This window comes from Acanthaster planci, linkage group LG17 (genome assembly GCF_054643075.1).
Source record: "Acanthaster planci isolate LZ-2023a linkage group LG17, COTS_SCS, whole genome shotgun sequence".
Lineage (NCBI taxonomy): Eukaryota > Metazoa > Echinodermata > Asteroidea > Valvatida > Acanthasteridae > Acanthaster > Acanthaster planci.
In genome coordinates, this window is record NC_141793.1 from 12,634,942 (window position 1) to 12,660,279 (window position 25,338).

General features: G+C 41.6%; 2 protein-coding genes across 6 annotated transcripts in view; both read left to right on the forward strand.

The window, feature by feature from the left end:
- The window catches only part of LOC110973566 (RNA-binding motif, single-stranded-interacting protein 1-like), a 134,735-nt gene that overhangs the window by 1,820 nt on the left and 107,577 nt on the right, over positions 1-25,338 (forward strand). For 2 of the 5 annotated variants that reach the window (XM_022224470.2, XM_087148044.1), the window contains exons 1-3: positions 2,278-2,530; positions 6,812-7,181; positions 22,098-22,208. In XM_022224470.2, the coding sequence (XP_022080162.1) occupies positions 6,906-7,181; positions 22,098-22,208 (387 nt within the window). In that variant the 5' untranslated portion in view covers positions 2,278-2,530; positions 6,812-6,905. Of the gene's footprint in view, positions 1-2,254; positions 2,531-6,811; positions 7,182-22,097; positions 22,209-25,338 lie in introns of those variants that run through there. The other 3 variants (XM_022224467.2, XM_022224468.2, XM_087148043.1) reach the window with 3 other exon arrangements.
- LOC147796363 (uncharacterized) lies at positions 10,471-13,117 on the forward strand. Its single transcript, XM_087148200.1, has 2 exons — positions 10,471-10,478; positions 11,587-13,117. The coding sequence occupies exons 1-2, from the start codon at positions 10,471-10,473 to the stop codon at positions 12,623-12,625; spliced, it is 1,047 nt and encodes a 348-aa protein (XP_087004326.1). The 3' UTR covers positions 12,626-13,117.

The window sequence follows — 25,338 nt, forward strand, 5'->3', positions numbered from 1 at the left end:
GGTAATTACACTGGGAAGAGTTATTCATCTTGCGCCTTCGGCGCTATACGATCTTTGGTGACTAGTGATATGACATTCCTGACAACAATATTCAGAGGATATTAAGAAAATAAACTTCTGTCGTTGCGTTTACATTATTCTCAAGTTGTACAGATCAATCCAAAGGATCCCAAATTAAAACAGCGCCCTCAGATGTGCGAGCTTCTTTGGCGTCATTCCTTGTCGGCAGATTCACTGGCCGCCATTTTTTCCTCCGACTTATGTCAAATAAGATATTTAATATAAACACCATTCCGGTCATTTTGGACTTCATAAATAAGAGAATATGTATGAGGATATGAAAGGTATTCGAAGAAATAGTAAAAGAGACTGGAACTCGTGAAATGTTCTACCTTAACCCTAAAAGAGCCGGATCATTTTTGGCCCATCTCTCAGCCGGGAGAGGGGGCGCGGATCCACCCCCAAGAACTGGGCTGTGCCACGGTCGATTTTTTTTTACTTGACATGCATGTATAGACACTCATTACGAATGTGAAGTTTGTGTAAATGTGTAACTGAATCAGTCATTTGAAATTCATGGCTACATGCGTGCTAGTGTATGGATACACGCGTGCATCTATAGCACAGCATACGTTTGGCTGACCCGTCTCGGGAAATGCGCATTGCACGAGAACTGTAGGTCGATTTTTGCAGAAAAAAAGGTGTCAAAATTACCTCAAAGAGTTATTATAAATACTCCAAAAGGTTCAATTCCTGGGGGAAAAACGCACTGCGGCAATATTGGAGAGTTGAGTGTGGGGGGGCCGTCCCGGCTCTTTTTAGGGTTAAAATACCCTTGTCCACACTTCAAGATGTCTGCACAAAATTTGAATAAATACTACTCACATCATGAAGGTTTTCCAAACATGTTCAAGTGACCTCAAGCAGCCAAAACAAGTTAGTAGGCGGCAAGTTCACGCTTGACTAGGGATACAAACGAATTGCCGGGACACCTTGTACTCGATACATCATCAATTATTTGTAACACAATAATGGTACTCATAGCACACCATCTGATGAAAATGATCATCCCGTAATTAATCTCTACATCATCACTATAGAAACCATTATTATAAATAGTGCGATGGAAAACCAGATGGTAAGCGACCTGGAAACAAAAATCAGGTCCAGGATTACTCGATCTTATGATAAAGGAGGAGGTTTGTGGTACTTAGCCCTCGTTCTTGAAAAGGTACTCTTGGCTTTTCCAGACTATTTTTGTATTTGCCCCCCCCCCTTATTGGTACTTCTTTTATCAACGAGCAGCGATGGGTGATTAATGTATCCACTGTGAACTGAGTCGTAAACATGGCGTCCTTTCTAACTATGCGGGGAAAGAAATCGTGGTTTATAATTATTTACGACCGATAAATTTAGTATCACTGACATGTTCAAAACAATGATATGCTGGTACCATCGAAAACGAGTGACAAATGAGAAACAAACCAAGAATCTCCGGGTAAACAATCGACGTTGCTCGTCTCGTGTCTTTGCACGTTTCTCGAATGCTCAAACTTTTCAGTCTGCAATATTATGCAGGTGGGCGTTTCTGACTTTAACTTGTATTGACTCCATGACTCCATGATAATTGGCATGAATGACAAAAATAAATTTGACGAAAGCAAAGACGTATATTGCGCGCATTCATGTCATATGATCGCCGAATGAGTTGATCATTTTTTCTATTATATTCACCCCCATGCAATCCTTACGTTGTCATCGACTCGACATGAGGGCGCTTTTCCACCTTATGGTGTTTCAGGTTTGTGTGTGCGACCTTATTCTCAGAAATCATCCACCCTTTCTGCACGCAGTCTTCATGGAATACCGTTTTCCTGTTACTAGAATTCGGATTCCCCTTTTCTTTGTTGTTTTTCATTTTCTTGAGGATGACCAGATCATTCTAGTCGAAACGTCGAGTTCTAACCAGTTTACCAGTTCTTCTCAGAACCACTCCACTTCTAGAAGAGATCGATTTCACATTTACCCGCAAACTTTCTGAGTGGGTTTGTTTTGTCAGTATTTGTTTGCCTTTTTTCCCCGAAATGCAACATACACCACTGCATTTGTCTTACCAAATCGGCTCGGTGGTCGTTTATAAAATCCTTTTCTTTGTTTATTTTCCACACTGGAGGAGACGGCGATTAGTATGTTTAAATATAAGCAGACGACACATAATTATTTTGCAAAGTGTCATAGCGCCCTCATTTGTTCAACTGTTGCGAATGTTGTCATTTAATTTTTTGACGTGACCCACATGCGTTTTTGACATCAACTCAAGCAACCCCGCCGAGTCGCCGTAAACGTTGAGAAATACTAGCAGGAAAATGCCGGAATCCGTCCGTTTCTGAACAAGGGGCACGTTTGTCATCCAAGCATTTCGGTTCCATGTGAATTTGTCGTCGAGGCTCTGGTGGATTCTTTGAGATTTTTTGACCATTTTGGTGAAAAATTCATGCAGAAAGCGCTACTGATCGTGAGATTTCTGTTGGTGAGTTTATTTACGTACGGTGGATGTGTGGATGGTTTAGGTATGCTACACGCACTTTGACATGTGGCGCGCAGTGTTCAGAGATGTGTCACTTAATTTAGTCATTACTTAGAGCCCTATATTATGGCGAAACAGCCTCTTGTCGATTGGAATTTCTAAAACTTGATCAAAATGTTCTGTAGGGAAAGAGTTCCATACACGGACAGTCATTAACATGACTAAATCTTCCCTTAAATTAAAATGTTATCATAGCCATCAGAGAGTGATAACGTGTCCTAAAAAAGTGAAATTTAGCTGAGAAAATTCCGAAGCATTTACTTGGAAAATGCTTATTTTTTTCAGAGAAGTCTCATAGGTTTGTGCACAGGGCATCAACTGTTGTCTGTATACATGTACACGTATATGAATATGGTCGATATTATGGAACTCTTTCCATTCGGTAGCGTTTGTTTATACATGTAATTTAAGGACATCTTGTCAAGTAGACATAATTTAGAATAAAGTGTACGTGTATTATAGCGCAGCATTTAAGAGGACTGTATTTGAACTTAAGCTGGAATGTAAGCCTGAAAACATTGAATAAACATTGAATGTTGTTCGCTTGTGATTTTGTTGTCTTTAAACTGCTGGAACATTACTGCATTGCTAAATAAGAAATTAAATTGACATTTCCATCAACTTGACTGCTTTGTTTTATCTTGGCATGATTAATGGTGGAGATAATGGTGGTTTATTTTGCAACACTGTGTTTCTGATCAGTTTGGTGTGTCCATAAGTCACGATCTGGTATAGCCTTCACTGTGAGCATTTGTTAGTTTGTTTTAAATTTTCTTTTGAGGTTTACATGCAATTTGTACTGATCAAGCGTTTATAAATATATTCCTATTTTTACCGAAGTAAGATCTAAATAAGAAAGCTCTTCCATGAAAAAATGCTAACACGGATGTCCAACTGGTAACATTCAGACATCTGTAAACTTTCAAACCCGTTTGTCCTTGAAAATACATGTACATGTATGTATTTTGCTTGGAAATGTTCCTAACATGTAAACGTGTCAATGTACATACAAATATACATGTACATGTCTGTGTGTAATGTAATACATACGTACATGTGCATTCATGTATCACAGCAACACATTTAAATGTTCCACCATAGATAGAATGCGTGCATGATTGAGATGGCAGTACGATTCACGGAAACACAGAAATGGGTTTTCCCCTGAGGGTTCACCATCAACCAATCCCATTGTTCCTATTCATGGTCATGTTTACATAACTCATTCATCCTTTTGAGGAACAGAAGCACACAAGGCGGAAGTCACTGACAGGCATAGGATGGAATATTTGTGCGACTGTTTCCTGTCCTGTAAATGTTGGTTCTTGAAGAATTAAAGAGGATTATGGCTGCTAGGGGAGGGGGGGAGACAGTGGTGGAAGTTGGCTTCCTGAAAGACTGAAGTGACAGATGCTGTATTGTTTATTGGAAATTAAGAAACAGGGGGCAGAAGGATTTTCAAAGTGGATGGGAGGGGAAGAGCTGTGGGACCATCAGGCAGCAGCCAGGGATAGCCTGACCCATGAAGCCCATACATGTACCTGTAGGCCCTGCAAAAAGTGGGAAAGGGCCTCCCAGTTGAAAAAGTGAGGGGAGAGTACTGGTGCCCCTGTCCCTTTCTGCCCCCTACCCTTCCCACGTCTACTGCCGATGAATTTAAGCCTTGCTTTTCATCTGCTGATCAATGTAGACAAATCATGGAGGAATAAAACATACTGAGTTACAGTGAGCCTAAGATCAAATGTTCAGGGTCTGGTACCATGGACAAATGCAGGGAAACGCCATTCCTGTGGGACTCGCATATGAGTTTTAACTTGAGCCCTTGCGTGCATTTTGAGAAATCACAACAGTGACAACACCTTATAGACCCTTTTCCTGTGATGTCACGATCGTGCTGGACCACCTATGATGTGTTGTGATGTGATGAGTGCGTAGTGTTGTGATAGTAATCTACCTATTCAAGATAAACTAGTCAAGCATGCAGCATTTGCACGTGGTTGAAGCTGCCCGTAGGAATGTACATGTATGCGATCACCGTGGTCAAGGTGGTCCACACATGGTGCCATTGTTTACATTTAGCGTAACTCAGTCACATGGATGAAAGAGGTCTATTGGTCAGGGAAATATACCTGTGTAAATCGCGTGTACAACCTGCGTGAGCACAGGATGGCCCCACAGTAATGGCTTGTAATTGCCAATTTTATAGCTTTGCTTTTTAACAGAGAAAAATTTGTTTAAGCGTGAAAAAACCTTGCTTGACAAATCAGGTTGCCTAAACTTCTTGTGATGTATGTTGTTTTGGAATGGTATTTATCTGTCTTTTGGTTAGCATGATAATCACATAGAGTTTGAGCTGGTGACGTTTGTTTATTAAACAAGGTTTTTTCTTGCTTAAGAAAATTCTGTGCTTAAGCAGCTCTATGAAATTGGCCCCTGGTTGTTGGATTATAGCCTATGCTTCACCTCAGGTTTTCCCTGGGTTTAGCACTGAAGAACCTAGCCATAAAATTTTAAGCAGGCTTCATATTGTTTGTGGGGGATATGGTCCTCTGGTTCAGATTTTGGTATACTCAGGAATTGTCCTTGCATAAAATTCCCTGGAAGATAGGTTCCATGAATTATTCTGGGGATAATGAAAAACTAAACTACTATACAATGTATTAGGCAGCTGCTTATTTGTGGAATTGAAATTACCGAAATCTTTTTGTATTGGCAATGAGTTTTGATTTGGGACTTAACATAATAAAGCATAATATTTACATGAAAACTTAAGCTTGCCTGTTGCAGATATTGGAGATCTGATTCACATCTGCTCCTCCCAATACAAATTAGTTGGAACAGATAAATATGAATGAATCATTTTAGTACTTAAATTAACTTGGAATTATGGCAAAATTTGCTCTGTTTTGTTGGAAATTATCCGAGGATACAAATGGCAATTTTTATGTAGTACACAGATACACAGACATTGCTTTATCGTTGTGAATCTGAAAGGCAGTTTCCTTACAGAACATAAACCAGATTTTCTGAACCTGTGGAGGAAAATAGTGTCTGCCATCGAACACAAACGTCAAAGAAGATGAACATACAGTTTCATGTCTTCTTGAATAACGTTTGGAGTTGCAAACGTGGCAGCAAGAATGAGTTTCTTTTCATATTGAATCCTTGTGATAGTAGAACAGTCTGAGCTCAAAGAATTAGAAAATTAAGTCACCTTAATGCTTTTGAGGATATTTCCAAGTCAACCTTCTGGGGTTCTAATTCCATCCACCATGTCTTTTGCCTCTTCAAAGGATACCACGTTTGGTATCTAATAAATGAGTTATTAAGTAATCCCTTTTAAGTGAATGCTTCTTAATAAAAAGCAAGTTGTCACCCGTTTTATGCTTCTGATGCCCCAAAGTGACTCATTGTAAACAAGAAACTTAACTTTAAAAAAGTTTAGGAGAGATAGAAGAGCAAACATAAAGGCTACAGACACTCTTTCTACACGTTGGTTATCTTTGTGACTTTCCAACTACTTTTGATGATAATTGGACAATTTATACAAGAACAAGGTGAAATAAAGCTGCTCTAGGTAAAGGGCTTATGGAGAAGAAAGTAGATGGGAAGGAGCCTGTGCTTAACAGGGAAAGCGGACCTTGGTGATGATTTGGTGTTTGTCACCCTCCATTGGCTCCAGGTCCTTGTGCTCAGCTGATCGGCCACCACTGCAAATCTAACACGCACCTGGTTTTGATGATGACACAATTGTCATTACCCAACAGGTTTCCGGAAGTTAAGGGAGGTCAGTCCCTTTCAGGCTTCCGAAAGGGCCAACCTGAACTTGATTACGTGATCATAACTGATGGATAGCAAATGAATCCAAAAGCTCCTGGTTTTGACTGCCCAAGTCTCTGACTGAATACTCTGATAAAGAATTGGGACCTGGGGTGAAAAGTTGATCAAAAGTCCTCCTTGCACTGAAAAATTCTTCAGCCCTTGACTGATTTTGATAACTTTATCTCCAGAATGGTAGGCTCTCTCATGAGTCCAGGTGTCCATGCTGTGGAAGGAAGCTATTGAAGAAGTTTGTTGGCATCAATTTAGCAAACTGCAGTGATGCATTTTTATGATTTTGAAGGAGGTACAGATATTCCTACATGGAAGAAGTGGCTGAGCTGTTCCTTTATTTGACTGGGATAATAAGATAATATAGAATGTATTGTTTTTATCATTGAACAGTGGGGTGAGGGCATTACCATCTAATCAAGCTGGACGCTGAAAGGATTACTGTCAGACCCCAGCATTCCCCAGCGTCTTAAGGACCTCATCCGCCATGAGCAACCCTCCACAGGGGCATCAGCACCACTCCCAACCCACCTCACCCTCCAGCTCTGCTGCCCCTACGTCATCCCACGAGGGCCTTGTGGGTTCCCCTACTGCCCCGCCTTCTTCGCAGCAACCTACCAGCGTCCACGAGGGGGAGCAACCTGTACAGTCTGGGAGGGTTGGTCATAACGGGGAATCTACATCCAGCCCGGCAATTGTGGACGGGGCATATGACAGTGACAGGGGAAACGGTATAGCCAGCACAGGAAGTGATGATAGAAAGGTCAGTGCACTTTGTCAGGGGGCTTATCCAGGGGTAACGGAAGGACTAATGAGGGGTGAAAACATTGCAGGGGAACGGAATGGGCACAGATCTTTTATGGAAGTAGGCACATGGTTGGTTGATATTACTTGAGAGTGGCATTAGCTTAGGTCCTGCATGTGTTCCTGAGCAAGGTACATGATCATGATTTGGTTGTGAGCAGACAGGTGATAGGCCTAATCATGATGTTAATTGAGGGTTAGAGTTGCAGCATTGCTTTGACAAGATGTACCGGTAATGGTCTGCTGTGGTTTTTAGATAAATTTCCCGAGGAGAAGATGTTTGCGAAATACGGACATTTCTCCAATGCTGATTGCAGATATTTTTGGTCCCAAGTGCATGTACACATTTGTAATTAGGTCATCTTCCAGTGTACCGAAAAGTAACACTTTCCTCCGACATTAAGCTGAGCGGAAGCAAGCTTGGTTATAAGCAAGCATGCCAAGAAATTCAGCAGTCATTTCCTAGCTGGGCCTTCCTTAAACCCTCAAGCCTCACCCTGTCCTCCCGCTTAGCACTGACAGAGCTCTGGACAGGAACTTGACATTTATGATTGTTGAGCTGAACCCTGAAGAAGAGGAAGGGATTGATTGATGAAGTATGTTGAAATGAACCAGTAGGCCGCTTGGCTGGCTGTTGGGATATTGCAGTTGGGGACCAAGGCGGAAAACATACAGTACACTTGGGGTCTGGGAACGTGTACATGTAGGTCAGAAGGTGGAATGACCGACCTTCCAATGTGTGAGACCAGGGAGTTGACTGTCATGTTGCAAGTATGACTATGCATTATAGGAAGGTTAATGTCAAAACTGATGTGGGGCTCAGGGGAGTGGGAAGTCTATGGGGCATATTCAGGTCACTGAAGCCTGCCTGGTCTCTCCACCCAGTGCCCTTTTGGAAGAAAAGACACTTTCTGGTGAAATTTGAACAAGTTGGCAAACTCAACACTGAATTTGTTGGAAGTCCAAGGGATACCTGAAAGTGAGGTCATCCATACATGGATGACCCTCCAAACCCTTTTCTGCCCACTCCTCTGCTACATTTTTTTTTTTTAAATTAGAAGCACTTGATTTACATTAGGTCTAAGATTTATTAATTAGTTGTGGGATTGAGGTTACAAGGAAACTTGTCCATGATCACCAAATTACTTGTAGGCCTAATTTTTCGTAAATGGGTTTGCCTTTTTCAATCCTCTCAGGAGAGGAGCACAGGATAGGTACAGAAATAAGAAGAACCTGCCTTAATGTTAATAATTTCTCAGAAAATTAGATGAAAAAGTAGAAAAATTGTTAGTCGGAGAAAAAAAAAATCATCCAGAAACTTTGGTTTGGGACATCAAGGTTTTCTTTTGTGTTCTACCCCTCAGGTCAATATTACACCCTTCATTTGCAACCCTCCTCCCCCTAGTGTTACCGGTAGTAAGCATGTGGGGCCGGCATGTTGCTTCTGTGGGGTAGGGGATTGACAGGTTGATAGTATTCTGAAGTTCACGGCCGGTTGTCTGGCAGTGTAAGTCCCTCCAAGACATGGGAAGTAAGGAAGGATGTAGTTAACGCTGCATCCGGGTGGCACCAGGAACCCCTGCCTGGTGAAAACCCACTGGGCTCTTTAAGTACCGTAGGGTAAAGGGAGTTTCTTACATTAAAGGTGCACTCTCATATCCTGGAATTTATAAAAGAAGAGGAGAATTTCATAGGTTTGCAATTTATTAACTCTAATTCCCTTCCAAGGCATTGTTTGTATTGTGTGGAAACTTTCAAAATGCTCCACTGCTGGAACAGTGGAACACTCATTATATTTTAAATTATACGTATCGGTAAGAAACTTTCAGAGGATATCAAACCTAACAAGTGCTGGGGGCTTTGCTATTGGCCTACGGGGTACCTTGCCAGTCAAGCAAACTTCCCTTAAACCTTGTTGGTTTTTGAGGGATTCAGGAGACTTGCTGGTACATATGTACCGGTACATGCAAGGTTTCTGTCAAAGCCTTGTCGGTTACTGTTCATGGGGATATATGCCATTTTATGAGGTACTAAATAGTTTATCATGACAACGTACATGTACCGTACATGCACATTTTTAACCCTGTTGCGTGTATGCAAAGTGCTTGATGGATTTTATGACATGCTACCATTTTGTATCGTATTTTGTTTTATTCCTGTAGAGAATTTAATTCCCCGTTAACACACCTGTTGCAACCTACATGTACACGTACATGTGTATACCTCTACACGTACAGTACATGTACATTTATAGATGAATATCAGGTGTATGCTAACAGTACATGTACATTATATGCACAGTCTACTATTATTAGTATATGTACAATGCCGTAGTCCAAAATGTGAAGAAAGCCACGCATTCAACATTCATATGTTCGTGAATGTAAATCCAGGTCATGATTCTGACGTCGATGGGCTGTTACAGCCTGATCGCCTCAAAATATTCCCAAGTATTCACCTTGGTACAATGGAGTTGTTTGTGTAAGGCTCACTGCTGAATGGGCGTGCCAAGTTGACGGTAATCATGCATAGCTGCTCTAGGCTCCCATGTTGTAATGAAGCAACAGCTCTTTGAGCCAGTATTTTACCTGCTGAAGGGAGGAAGGCATAACCAAATATTTGACCTTTGAAGGCCTGTTTAAAATCTTTTGGAATGTCCTTACTTACTCATTGTACATGTGCGAGTGTCTTTTTTTTTAAGTGAATAATTTAAAACAGCATTGAGGGCATTTCCCTGTATACCTTTTGCAAGAACTGAGTTTTATAGGGATGAGGTCTCTCAAGAATTATTCATCAGGATTTTCCTGATTTTGGAATTTTACTAACAGTCTATTAAAAGATGTAGAATTTTCTGAGTTTACCATGAAAGTTTTTTTTTGAGTTGACACAGAAACAAGAAATGGGTATTTAAGGGGAGCCTCCGTGCAAACACAACTGTACGTATGTATGTATTCTTCACAGCTGAATTGGGCCCTCAAAACCTCTAGTTATTATTTCATGGATATTTTGCTTGTCTCCAATCTTGCCTTTGGTTTTCACGTGTAAGGAGTTATTAACCACCAGAAATACATGTACTATTGTACATTAGGAATTCGCCTTTAAGTAGCCTGTACCAGGCCCCCAGGCCTCCAACATGAAACTATTTGCAACAAAAACCTGACAGAAAAAAAGGAATCACCCCCCTGGCATGTGGTCATCCAAATATTATGAGAGGGGGCTGTAAAGTTGTTTTAGTGTTGGGACTTCACATGGAGGGGTAGGAGCTGCTGAAATTTCAGGGGTGGTATTGGAACTGGTTTATCTAAGGAATTGGGGACCACACAATACAGGGAAGTGAACAGTGGGAGACTTTGAGACGGCGCTTGACGGCGCTTGATGGCGACAAACATACTGGTCCTTTTTACCAGTTCTGAGCATGTGTGCTAGTTCTGAGCACACATAATACCTTGAAAAAGACTGGCGGTAAAGTACACGTACGTCTGCTGCCACCAGTGTTTGTTCATTTCCCATTGTCAGAAATCAGATCTGTGTCAAAATGATTATTTCATAATAATTAAATATGCATTACAACCAGATGGGCATAGGGAAGACAAAAGCGAGGAAACTGACTATGGCCAAAATAACCTGTCTACCCTTATCTTGAGATTTAAAATATCTAAATATGTAAATTAAAAAACAAAAAGAAATACAATTTTACAAATAAGTTAAGATACAATAAAAACATCAAAATCTGGACATCATTGATAAGTCTTATACATGTACATGTAAGGAATAATGTTGACACAACTCTGATTTCTGAGAATAGGAGTCATCATTGAGCTGTTTGAACCAAAATGGATATTGCTGCTTGTTGAATGTGATAGGGAGCTAGACCAGTTTGGCTGATATCATGCAGGGGGAATTGACAAAATTCACAGATTTCCCTCTGAAGCAATTCAGCATATTAGCAACAGCAGCACCAACAATAACACATGCAGCAATAGTGCCAACAAGAGCAGCAATACTATCAAGAGCAACACCAATAATGACAGCAGCAACAGCAACAGTTGCACCACCACCAACAGCAGCACCAACAGCAACAGCAGCACCACCAACAGCAACAGCAGCAGCAGCAACAGCAGCAGCACCACCAACAGCAGCACCACCAACAGCAGCAGCACCACCACCAACAGCAGCAGCACCAACAGCAACAGCGGCAGCAGCAACAGCAGCACCACCACCAACAGCAGCACAAACAGCAGCAGAACCACCACCAACAGCAGCAGCACCACCACCAACAGCAGCACCACCAACAGCAACAGCAGCAGCAACAGCAGCACCACTACCAACAGCAGCACCACCAACAGCAGCACCACCAACAGCAGCACCACCAACAGCAACAGCAGCAGCAACAGCAGCACCACTACCAACAGCAGCACCACCAACAGCAGCACCACCATCACCAACAGCAGCAGCAGCACCACCACCACCAACAGCAGCATCAATGGCTACAGTAGCGCCACCACCAACAGCAGCACCACCAATAACAGCAGCATCAATGGCTACAGTAGCGCTACCACCAACAGCAGCACCACCCACAGCAACAGCAGCAGCAGCAACAGTAGCACCACCAACAGTAGCAACAGCAGCACCACCAACAGCAGCACCACCCACAGCAACAGCAGCAGCAACAGTAGCACCACCAACAGTAGCAACAGTAGCATCAGCAACAGCAGCACCACCAATAACAGCAGCACCAATGGCTACAGTAGTGCCACCACCAACAGCACCACCACCACCACCTACAGCAGCAACAACAGCACCACCAACAGCAGCATCACCACCTACAGGAGCACCAATTGCAACAGCAGCACCACCACCAGCCATGATATTAGCAACAGCAGCACCAACAATAACACATGCAGCAATAGTGCCAACAAGAGCAGCAATACTATCAAGAGCAACACCAATAATGACAGCAGCAACAGCAACAGTAGCACCACCACCAACAGCAGCACCAACGGCAACAGCAGCACCAACGGAGACAGCAGCACCACCAACAGCAGCGATATTAGCAACAGCAGCACCAACAATAGAACAGGCAGCAACCGCAGCAACAGTGCCAACAAGAGCAGCAATGCTGGCAAGAGCAACACCAATAGTGACAGCAGCAACAGCAATGGCAGCAGCACCATCAGCAATAGTAGCAACAGCACCAACACCGGCAACATGACAGCAGTGCTCAGTACTAGCAATAGCAGCACTAACAACAATTGCAACAGCAGCAACAGTATACAGATAGCAACAGCAGCAGAAATTACAGCAGTAACAGAAGTCCTTGCAATTTTTAAAGCACTGCCAAGTGCATATGAGTACATCAGCAACAGCAATGTCAATTCCAGCAACAGCAATTGCAGAAAGTAGCAGTAGTGCAGTGAACAACAGCAGTGACTGCTGCAGGAATCACTGCAGTTCAATCTCAGCCTCAACAACAAAGGAGAAACAAAAACAGAGAATTACACCAAATTAGCATATTCAGGGTACTTGCACTTTTTCAGCCCACTGAAAAGGGGCAGATAAAGGAAATGGAGAATCCCTGTACAGGTAATTAAATTTCTGAATTGATTAGCCAGGATTTTTTTCCCTTGCCAGTTCAAAGGCTGACAATGCCCGCTGTGTGTGGTCATGCATTGCTATGCCTTCTTACCACTTCACAAGGACGTGGTGGCATGTAGGAATTCCATTGTGAGATTGTGACCCACAAAAATGTAGAGTTATTTCTAAGGCAATTGACTTGTGTTTTTGACAGGATGAAGGGACACAGAACGTTTCACTTTACTTGGGAGAGGAAATGTTGTGACAGTGACACGTAATCCACATTTTGTAGTTGAGGACATCATCACCAATACACCTGTTCTTGCTCAAACAGCTCGATATAACAAAGCCAAATACACCTGAAATTAGCTTTGAAAAAAGCAGATACATGTACTTGCAGAGAGGAACTTAATTGTCACAAGCAGTAAATACTCCATGTTGTTTGGAATGGTAACCATTTTCTTCTTAGTCTAATGGAAAACTTTTATGTTCCTGGTAGCCATTCTGTATTTATACGTAGCTCTTCAATGAAATGTGCTCCATATAGCTGTTACATTTATGCCATTTTGCATGTTTTGCAAGCCACAAGTGGTGTTAAATGTACATGTACAGTGTACCTGCCTGTAAAGTACATGTTCACGCACTGGTACATGTACATGTAGGAATGGACAAAATTACACATGTACATTGGCAAGTCATTATGCGCCCTAGCGTATTCGACCTGTGAGCACCAGGCCGTAACATAAATGAATTTGGGATTAGCCGACACACTCACAGCACATTCTATATGTTAAGGTACTCATGGAGCTATGGGATCTAACAGACACGTATCGATTGGTACATACATGTATTTGAATCTGACCATTGGGGCAGCTATAAATGTACCGCCACGGTAAGCAAACGGGGGGCCTCTGGTATTCTGCGTTCTGGCTGTCTGTGGATAACGGTGAAAAGGGGTAACAGTGAAGATGAACCTGTTTGTGATTGTGAATTGGGTGGAGAAATTTGTATGCAAGGAATTCATGTCTTGCCAAGCCTTGCATTTAATGATTGGTTTAAAGGGGCTGTGCTGACCAGAGCTGTGATTGATACATGAAAGGACTGCACATGTTGAAGGGATTGGAGGGACGCCCTCAGAATTTTCCCAAGTTGTTTTTGTTGTTTGGCTTTTTTTAGGCAATCGGCTCTTTCCACAAAGTTGTAAATAAATTTCCTCCGTTTCAAAAATTGTTGAGTGTTCAATTTACTGTACATGTGTATGCAACCCAAAAATGAGATTCACAATCATTGCTTTTGTACCAGATTTATTTCAGATTTATATGAGGTTCATTCAGTCCCTGTCTGGTCTCCTGTCTCCTTGCCTATCCCCATAAATAGAAGTTTCATGTAGTAAGCCTACTCATCATATTGAAGCCCGGTGATGAGTAGGGGCGTTTTCCAATACTCGACTTCGTCTCCGTCTCAGGCTTCATTCCCCAAACCAATCCCCGATTGTGGGTCTGAAGCGTGTAAATCACTTGGATTACTGTAATTTTTGGCTTTCTTGCATCTTATTAGATGTTTTGTGGCACTATTAGACTAATTAGTGTGCTTACAGCTTCAAAGTCTGGTAGCAAAAAAACAGTTGAAGCCTGAGACGGAGCCGAAGTGGAGTATTTGAAAACGGCCAGATGTCATCAGTAATGCTACTCATTTCCCAGTGATTTGATCTATTCTTGCCATTAGTCATGTGTCACGTGATGTCACCTGAGACATCTTGTTTTGATTTCCTCAACCTGATGTACCTCATTGAGAAGACCGAGACAACAACCTCCCCCTAGAATGAGTTGTTTCCCTTTTGTCTCACTTGACAAATTATGAAAATTGAAAGCAGGTATCCCCTCAGGTTTAAGTACGTATGCTGCTGATTTGTAAGTACAGCTTTGTCACCGAAGAAGTGAGGTGATCATCCGCCCTGAGCAGGAGCACCCCCTCATTGGTTGAAAAAAGCCATGTTGGTTGGGAGTGTTCATTTTGTTGGTAGTGATGCGACGGCAACATTTGTGTTTCATAGTTGTTTGTGAACCAGGGATGCAGAGTCACTACCAAAGGAGCCTCCATTCCTTGGATAATTACGCCCTCTCTTGGTCCAGCTCAGAGCCTGTTACCAGAACAGGACTGTGCCAGACTTTAGTCTTGCAGAGTGTTAAAACATTTGACCACAAACATTTTATAAAAAATGTCATTTTGTCCCTGGACTCCATATTGGAACATTAGACAGTGCCCTGCAAGAATGGATTTTTACACACTAGATTTTGCATTTGTGGCTTGGTGTAAGTATGGTCAGTTGATATTTCATTTTGCACAAAAATTTGTTGAGCTGTAGAGTAAAGGTTTTGATCTTAGGCACGTGGAAGTGTTAGCATTCCCTGGTCTTTGATATGTTGTTCCTCTGGCCATGGGTTTTGTTGCAATAAAAGGCATAATATTTTCAATCAAGCTGATAAATACATGTTCTGGCATGTTGCAGCCTTATGCAGAATTTATTCTAAAATTCAAGACTTTATACATGTACATGTAGTTCAACCTTGTTTTAAAAAAATAACAATAGCAGGGTCTTTTTAGTATTATTTGTTGTTTACATTTTAATAATATTTTATTCCTTCAAAAGTAAAGATTTTTGGTATTTGTAAATTTCATCTCGAAATGCGGAAACATGTAGGCCACTACGTTCATTTTCAAAACTGAACCACCATCCTACATGTACATGTACATGTATGTACATGTACATGCGGCAATATCCTTTGGCATGAGGCCTGAGTGTTTTGCGGATGTGAGTAAATTCCCCAAAGACTCTGAATCCAATCAGCTGGACATGCTGTCAGGTGTGTCCTGAGAAGTCAGCATTACCTGTGGTTGTTTGCCCTTCCTGAATTGGGGAAATTTGGTCACATGGTGTTCCCAGAACAGAAGAAGGCAGTGAGAAAGCTGTTTTTCCATCTGTTAAAATTTGCTCAACCATGCAGCCCTTGCAGGGCAATGTAGGCCTACCTGCATGTTTGGAAAGTTTGAGGTACATGTACACGACATGTACAGGTACATTGTACATGTACATGTACTATGTACAAATACAGTAATGATTGAGCATTTATTGAAATACTTATCTATGGAAACTCTACAGTGGTCATGATTGCTTTTGTGTCCTCTATTGCCAGGCCTCCTTAAGGCTAACCCCTCAGGTTTCCTCCCGGTCAAATCTTTCCCAAGGTGGATTGCCAAAGACCTCATAAATCAATTTTCTTCGCACTTTCATTTTCCCCAGCTAGGGTAAACTTATCTTTCAGTTCCAGCCCAGTTCCCAGGCTGGCTGGATTGTGTAACCAGCTAGTAGGTCTCTCCCTTGTAATCCCCGCTTCACATTCCTGTGGTATTTGCTCCAGTGACTTTCTCCTGTTTGTGGTTTTTTTAAATCCACAAAGCGGTTGTGGTCTCTTGACCTAACTGAAGGCCTTTTGGTGGGTGATACTTGTAAATCATGAGTGCAGGTATGTTAAAGAAGATGCCTTTGGCAGAAAGAAAAATGGACTGGGAAAGTTTGGAAAGAGTATATTAATTTCTCATGCAGTCGGTATCCCTGAGTCATTCATGAGGCTCACTTCAGAATATATTCCTGATCACTCCTCAACAATTCCGAAATCATATATTTGAAGTGAGCTTGCAAAAGATTTTTTGTTTAGGATGTTTTGTATGTTGTTGAAGGTTTGAAAGTTGAAAGTTGCTTCTTTTTAATCATTTTTATTTATTTTTTTTAATGTGGGGTGGGTCAGGAGAGGCGTTGGATGGGATGTTTTGGGTAGTTTTCTTTTTTTAGCATGCCCCCGATCCACTTACATGTGTGAATGTTTCCATGGGTTATTGCTCCACGGTTATATCTGCAGGTTGTTCTTCAGCTAGGTTTTCTGCCAAGAATTTCTCAGCTTGAAAAATGGTTGATCAGTTTGGTACATGTAGATGAGCACAGAATGACATGTTGACATGTTGAGATGGTCCCTGTGGCAATGTACCTGTTGGTATGTGCACACCCCTTTCAGTCGGTACCAGTTGTGTCTTCAGGGTGGTAGCCATTTAACTATGTGGAGTACTGTTAAAGGGGCAGTCCCCTTCTTGAAAATGTGTTGTGAGTTTATTAAAGGCACGGCTCATTTCCTTTTTCAAGGTGTACTGTTAGGATGACTGCTTAACTTAAGTGTGATTGGTTTCCTGTGTGGTCTTAGCTGTGCAACAGCTTGTTAGAAGGTGGGAATGGGTGTATGTACTGAGATGTCACACTTTGTTTACATGGGCACTTTCCTATGGAGCCAGTGGAGGCCAGCACCCATGTAAATAAAGAATGATAAAGTCATCATTACAGAGATCTAAACTGTAGCTGGTCCTGTAACCTTGCCATTATAAACCTAAAGAGACCTGTGATTTACTATAAGTGCTTGAGATGAGGTATCATTCCAGGCATCCCCCCATGCACCTGTTCTCAGTAATCCACAACCCAGCCCAATTTTGGGTCTGTCTTGGCTGGTGTTCATTTCAGTTTACCGTATCCCCAGATTCATTTGTACAGATGAGTACATGTAAGTGGAGAGACCACGTGAAGGCTCTAATCTGTCTTTCATTATACAGTTTTTACATGTTACTGTAGCAAAAGTTGGTTTGAAGAAGATTCCACTTGGTCAGAGAACCAAAAGATTGACAAAGCCAAAAGTGGAGAAATGTTGAACGTAGAGAAATGATCATTTGTCTGCACTGTTGCATACATGTTGTCCCTTTAATCTTCTTGTAAAGCAAAGGGCCCCAGAATAGGCACGGATAGGCCATATGTTAAGATTTCTCTCTGAAAATAAGTTCATGTGTCTGGGGTCATTAGTTCATTGGAAGGCCCACTTTTGTTCAATCTCACTCTAGGGGCAGTGTTGGAATTGTTGGGGCTGAGTTTGCTGGTAGTCTTGTCCCTATGTGCAGTGAAGTAGTTCACGTGAAACATCCCTTGTGTCACTGCCGACAGAAGGGAAGAGCATAGAACAGGTTCTCCATGGTCATTTTCAAACCTTGGTTTCACCTCCAACTCCAGCTTTATCTCTTGCTCAGAACTTCGGAAGCCATAATCTGCAAAGTAAAGGAAAATGCTCTAAACTTGGGCACCATGTTGTTAAAGAGTCCGACGGTCAAGGAGTAGAAGTTTCACAAAGCAGTCCTTAATAGGAAGCCTTAAATCTCCTTAAAATGAGATGAAGGAGGTTTAGAAATGATACATACATGTATTTAATCTCAAAAGTCCAGACAAAGTGTGTTATTTCTTTTCTTACATCTGACCTGTAGGGTTGGGAGGGGAATGTTTCACTCGTTTGTGAGTAAAAACAAAACCATGCTGGAGTGGCTGTCATGAACTGGACATACCCTTGTCTGTGTATTTTCAGAGTCACAGGTGTTTATTCATAACTGTTCATATTACTCACGGCAGAAGACTTGGTTCTTTTCCTGTGAACTTGAACCAACTACACGTACATGTTTGTACCGTGTTGTTTATTTGAATCAGATAGAAGCTGGGTTTACCTTTCTGCAGAACAGAGCCAAGTAAGAAGAGACTTTCTTGCCTTGGACTTTTTGGAGGTTATCCCACTTAAGCCCTGACTGGGACCCCCTTGGGAAAGCACTGCCAGTTTTTCCACTTTCACAGTGTGGGAAAAGCCCTCCAAACACATCCTACAAACCTGTAGACTTGTTTCAAGTCAAGACTTCTTTGCCACAGTGACTTCGGCTTGTTTGGACCCGAGCTTAGAGTCAGTCACAAGCAGTACGATGGTTGCTAGAAAGATACATGTGCAGCAGGAATAGGCTGGTCATCATTTGTTTGTTTATTCAAAATTGGCACTTTTTGTTGACTGACTTTTCTTGGCAGGGAATAATTTTTACTCAGCAAAAAAGCTCACCAGTTTATATTTTATAAATTCTTATATTATTTCTTGTGACCAACTTGAATGTTACTATTTTTTAAGGGATAAGCTCATGGATATTGTGCACAACCGTCTCTAGTGATCTGATGAAAGTCTAACTTAGGTACCGCTGCGGTTACTGAGACATCTGTGTATCGAGCAGGTATAGAGGTGGGCTGGATCAAGTCTATCCCTGGGAACAAGATCCTGACACTTTGTGGTCATTCACCACATGAATCACCCTCACTCTTGTACCAAAGGCAGACAGACAGTATGATCCCATTACTCAATGTCATCAATCAGTCAAGTTTACGGTCCGTAAATTGGGAGTTTCCCAAGTTCTCCTGCCATCCGCAGACCGTGTCGGCTGGGTCTTAATTCTGGATCTTATTGATGACCCCTTTATCAAGTCCCAGGATCTAAGTTGTACTTGCGTACGTGCATGCCAGGATGTGAAGAGTCATCCTCAATGTATTCCATCCGTTTCAACTTGGGTTGCTTCCCACTGATTCAAACATTGCCAACATCCACACAATATTTCCTTTCTGTTGTTGAAAGCAGATGTTCTTAAGCTTATGGGGGGCAGCTACAGGTACGACATTACCCGCTCAAAAATGCCTGCTCACTGTGAACTTAAATTCAAAGTGACTGGATTACAAGTGTTCCTACAAAGGAATGTGCTAACTTCTGAGATGCACCCTAAGAATGTTTACTTACGCTAAGCAACTTTGTGATATTGAACTCTGGGCGAGGCTGTAAATCAAGCAGTAGTTTTACCTCTTGCCGGACATCAAAGTTCGCCAACACCATGAAGATGTGGTACAGTATTTACCATCATTTACTGGCCAATTCAACTTACTCAAGAGGGGTTGTTTTTTGATAGCCTTTACTTGTTGAATGATTGTTTTATTACAAGAGAGGTGAACTTGTTGAAACGCTTAGATCAACATGGATTATTTGTACAGGTACCAGATGAGATTGCTTGGTTGGTGGGGATGATACTGTCAGACATCAGACTTAGCCATTGGTTAAATGTAAATTTAAGGTTGCTTTTTCATGGGACAGGAAAGATATTTTCAATGTTATTTTGGGAGTTTGAAATCTTTGAGTGTGCCTGAAATTTACACATGCCTTTCCTAAGTTCCAGGTTGTTCTATGTTATCCTGTGTGATTAGTCATGTCATTGTTCTAAACCAGAAATGATTGAAATGAACAAAAATGCTTTAAAAACTCCATTGTAATTGCTTTATATGAAGAGGAAAAAATTGGAAATTTGAGGGAAGGGGCAAAAAAGTAGCATTCTTTTGAAATGGCCTAAATTCAAAGGAGACCTTTTTATTTTCGTAGGCAAGATCAAGATTTTCAGGGTTATTCCATTACAAATTCTACACGAAGATGTGCCCCAGAGCTTCCATGACCGTGGCGGTTATACTTACTGGTTTTAGCTTGCTAGAAAAATCCTCCAAGCATTTCAGTCAAGGGCATGGGAACATTCAACAGGAAAGCAGGAAGACGATTAGGGTCGGCAATCAAGGATCTTACATGGTTGGGAAGCCCGCGTCTGAACCAATTACATTGTGGATTCTCAATACAATTCATGTCATCCCAGCACATGGGGTGAGACATTACAGTATATGTGTATGGCCGTCTCTCGAGATTTGTCCAAACCACAGCGATGCCATGCGAACAGCCAAACACCTGCCTAAGCCTCTTAGTAAGAATTGGCCAATTCTTAAAGGGGTGGCAAAGCACCTAAAAATGAGCTACTAGCGCTTGTAAATAAGGAGATAAAATTTAAAACAATCTTACAATATATCAAGATAAATTCCAAATTCCTTGCCAAGTGCACAAGCTGTCCTGTGAATGCAAGTTCCCACTGCACTGTCCATAATTCTGAACGGCCCATCAGACTGGCAAGCCAGTGAAGTGAACAGTAGGGTGAGGGGATCAGATCCCTTGACAGGAGGAACATTCTTGACATTGATGGCAGATGGTCAGTAATTCATGTCATGAGGCCAGATGCTGACATTTAGAGTTTCCCAACAACTGTTCCATTAAACATGAAATCAATTCTTGAACCGTAACCAAACTGCTGCAGACATTGTCATATTACTTGTATACTGATTTCAGTCTTTTTAACCCACTAATCCCAAAAGCACTGAAAGTGGTCTGCTGAAGAGATTTGTACTCTTTCAAATGCCCAAATGCATGGGTTTTGTCCAAAGATAGCAGATAATGTGAACTTTGGCATTAGCTGAAAATACCATCACAATTTTTATAGCAAGTGTAATACTTAGTAACAACTTCCTGTTAGTCTTAATTTTGTACTTTGTAGGGATTATCCGAGATCTTCTGAAAGCAGAATTAACTGCTACATTCATTATCCAAGCTGCCTGCACCCCTAATGCCAAGGCCTATGGAGGTTGAATGGCACTGTCCAAAGAACCTGGGAAAGAGGATGTTACCTTTTAAGTAATTAACACCAGCAACTCCAAGAATTAATGACACACACTTGGGTATGCCGTATCGAGGATATCTCTCAAAAGGGCTTTATTATTAAAAGAATTAATCTGAAGATGGGGATTTTTTGGAGTGCATGTAGATTCCTAGGCTTTTAATCTTTAATAAATTGAAGCAAATCTACTAATCTATATGCTGCAGCTTTTAGAAATGTCTGCAAGAATCATGATAATCTGGTTGGGACAACTGGAGTGGAACAAGGTTCTACTTTTGCCTATTGTGGACAAAGCAGAGTGTCCCTGACATCCATCAGTCAGTGAGGCCATGTCCAAATTGTGTCCATGGATGACCGTTGGAATGTGGCTGACCTACCACTTGCATTACACAGATGACTTTTTTTCTGACCTGGTGTTCAGAGTTTGACCTTAGTTGGACCAAGGTGATGGAGGTACTATACCTATACCCCCCTCAGTAGTCAGTCCATTTACAAGTTACTGCTGGACACATTTCAGATTCCCACATTTCTGATAAACTCAGTTAAACTGTCTCTTCAGCATTCAAGCTCATGCAGGATTTAGCAGTTTAGCCGGCAGGGTGCAGAACCTTGGGCAGTAGTGACGATAGCATCCACTATCCATTGCATTCTTGGTGGACTTTTTGTTCATTCTTTGTTTCCCAAAATAAAAAGTTGTCTTTGCTTTCAATATGGTGTGGTCAACTTGTGAATAGGGCCAATTCATGTTTGAAATCCAAAGTTGTAATCATTCAAATTGTCATTTATGTAACAAAGAGAAGATGTAAACTCTCCTTTTGTGATAAGATTCGTAACTTTGAAAAGCTGCATTTCTAAGTAACATCCCATCTCATTTCAATTGCAGCTTACACAACAAAACAGATCGGTGACAGTCCTGAAATCGAGAACATCGCCGTCACTGGCTGCTGCACCAGTAACGTACACAGTCAGACCGATACCGCAACATCATTTGTCAGTAAGTATTTGGGCTAGAGGATGGGGAGGGGTGGGGATAGGGGAGGGGGCATTGACTCGGGCTCGTGGAAGGGGGGTTGGCGGAGGAAAATAAGGACTTGTTACTCTCTTCACTCAGTGAGACAGCAGTCATTAATGCTGTTTGTGTTTTCCTTCTTTAGATTGACCAAGTGTGTAATTTTTGTGCGTGGAAAGATTTGCCAGTTATGGGCATTGGAATTGTGGGAACTCCTATGCTTGAAATGCCCTTTAAGTAACCATATGAAACCGCCATTTTTTCTTCTTGGGAACTTCAGCCAGAATAAGAAGAGGAGTTACGTATTTTCTGCCATTATATGAAACTTATTTTATTAATTAACCTATAGGCCAAGTTTAACCAAGCTGAGTTCTTGGGAAATACACAGATGTTTACTTTCATTTAAGATCTCCAATATTCAGTGAGTGTCACATGTGTCTCTCAAATATGCATAATGTCTTTGATTTAGGCCTTGTCTGTTGTGCATTTCTTGATACTGTGAAGCACTGTGAAGCTGATCACTCAAAGTGTCCACAAATGGTCCTCTTTAGACAGTGCCCCTTATCTGCCTTGAGCAGAAGCATCCCCTCATCAGGTGAAAAGAGCGATATTGGCTGGGAGTGTTCATTTTGTTGGTGGTGAAAGGATCATATCATGTCCATTTCACAGTCATTCGTGAACCAGCCAAGTTCACGTCTGACCAAAGGAGCCTCCGTTGCTAAGAAAATTGCGCCCTCTCCTGGTCCAGCTTGAGGCTCACACCCTTAATAAAAGGAAGTAAAGTCCTGTCAGATCCTCACCTTGCAAGTTCACCTTGGGAGCTGCCAATAATATTAACTCAATCGCCCTGTCATCAACAGAGGGCAGCATATAGCTGCCACTGTAAAGGAGATCGCAATGTGTAATTTTGTTCACAGATATCAACACAGCTTGGTGCCCCTTTGTGCTGTTAATGTTACGGGGTTATACATGGGCACGAGGAAATATCAATGACCTGGGGGTGATTTGGCACTAGCCTTTTTGGAATAGTACATCCCTGCTGTTTTGTTTTTATAATTTACACTTTAAAAAGGTGATTTTTATTCGGTTTGTCAAATTGTATCTGGTGAGATATGAGCAAACATTATGCACTTGCCAAATCACCATCAGCAAATGTTTATTTTGTAATACCCTGGGAGATTTTTTATTATTTTTCACCGTTCATAGTTTGTGTTCGGGGTCAAACAACTTGGTAATAATAAGTCAATGTTACATCAGAATTGACATTTCCAAGAAGGAAGTGTGGTACCTAGCATTTATCAGTCACTGCATTTTATACAAATGACATTTGGTTGGGTGGCTAACCCGAGACAGATCGTATGTGGTCACTTACAACAAAATGGACTTGAGGTTACGCCTATTGTGTGCATCGGTAGTGTGTGCTCATGGGAAAAAAAACAACTGATATCATCATTTTGTTCACCCATTATTACAGGTCATTCATCTGCATATTTATATGTGACATTTGGGCATGTTGGTACTTTTTCCCAGAACCTTTCAACAATCAAATTCATTTCTTTTTATCCCCCCTCCCCTCAAAAATTATCATGGCCTATTTTGAGTTTGTGGACAAATTCAGCTCAGTCTTCCAGTGTTCATTGCCCAAATCCAAGAGCATACTAACTATCCTTCTTGATGGTCCAAATTTGTTATTAATTAACCTGAACCCCCTAGGATGTATTTAAAATCATATTGAAATTGGAGGATTAGGGACTGTAAGGGACATGCCCAGCTGGTTTTCATTGTGCTGAGTGCTTATGCATGTTTTGCTATTATGGTTTGCTTGAAGTAGGTGCTAATCACCTGTCTAACAGGCGCATACTACATTGTGTAATTGATTGAACTGTGGAAACAGGTGGACACATTAGGGGGAGGGGAAACCTGTATTCAGTTACAACATGATTATAATGTGAAGAGGCAAACTGGCTGTCTGATGTAAAGTAACATTGACATCAATATCAATTGGTGTCATATAGAATTTTATCTTGTTAGAAATGAATTCCCTTTTACTTGCAATGGACTCCCTCTTCCGCTTTCTTATTGATCCATCGCAATAAACTGGTGTCAGCACCGATCATGAAATACTGTCCAGTACAAATTGGATGGGGGATGTGTCGAAACTCAACGTATGGAATTCCACGGGGTTGTCCAAAGGGTGTGACTAACTGGCAAACAGCGATAGGTCAATTACATGTACATGTATATGGTCTGGTTGTCCTGTCTCTGAGAAGTGTTTGTGCAGTACTCTCAGCGGCCATTTCAGGATTCCACGTCACACTATAGAGGGATGGGTAGGAGGGCTGGATTTACAGTGAGGGTGCAAGTCTCAATAATTTCGAAGTGTTACTATTAGTTTCTTTGTTTTCTACGTGTATATCTCCAGTGGAATTAGGGGAAGAGGAGACATATTGCTCCTTTGTCCCATTGACAGTGCTCAGCAGCGTAGCCAATGGTGGTTAAGCACTGTCGTTGTATTTTTTTAATTTTTAATTGCTTGTTGTATGAAGTGCAATATTTTGAGAGGAAGGAATGTTTGTGGGATGATGGGCCTCGAGCTAGACCAAGAGAGGGTGTTACTTCCTGAGCAAGGGAGGCCCGTTTAGTCGGAACTGAATTTCGCTGGTTCACTAACGACTGACCAGTGCTGCTCTTTTCAATTGATGAGGGGGATACATTTTTTGACAGTTTTAATTTGTAATGCAGCGTGCAGTGAATTTGGGGTTTAAAAGTTCTCACGTAGTTCTACATGTAGACCTACAAGTAGGTCTACGTGTATCTTTCAATTTTCCCCCCAAATAAACAAAAATCAGCTTTATGGTGTACATGTACATGCACTCCTCTTGCATGCATGTGTTGAGCACAAAATGAAACCGTAGGATAAGCATACATGTACCGGTACATGTATTTAAATTCTAAGAAAAGTAGTTTTGAAGTGATTGTAAACTGAAACCAGTTGTATGTATGAGACATTTGTATCGATGTCAGTGTGTTGGGCGTTTCCTTGAAGGGACTGAAAACATATCTGATTTTTCATGTAATTAGGTTGACAACAGTTTCTGCAGGTGGGTGACTTGAT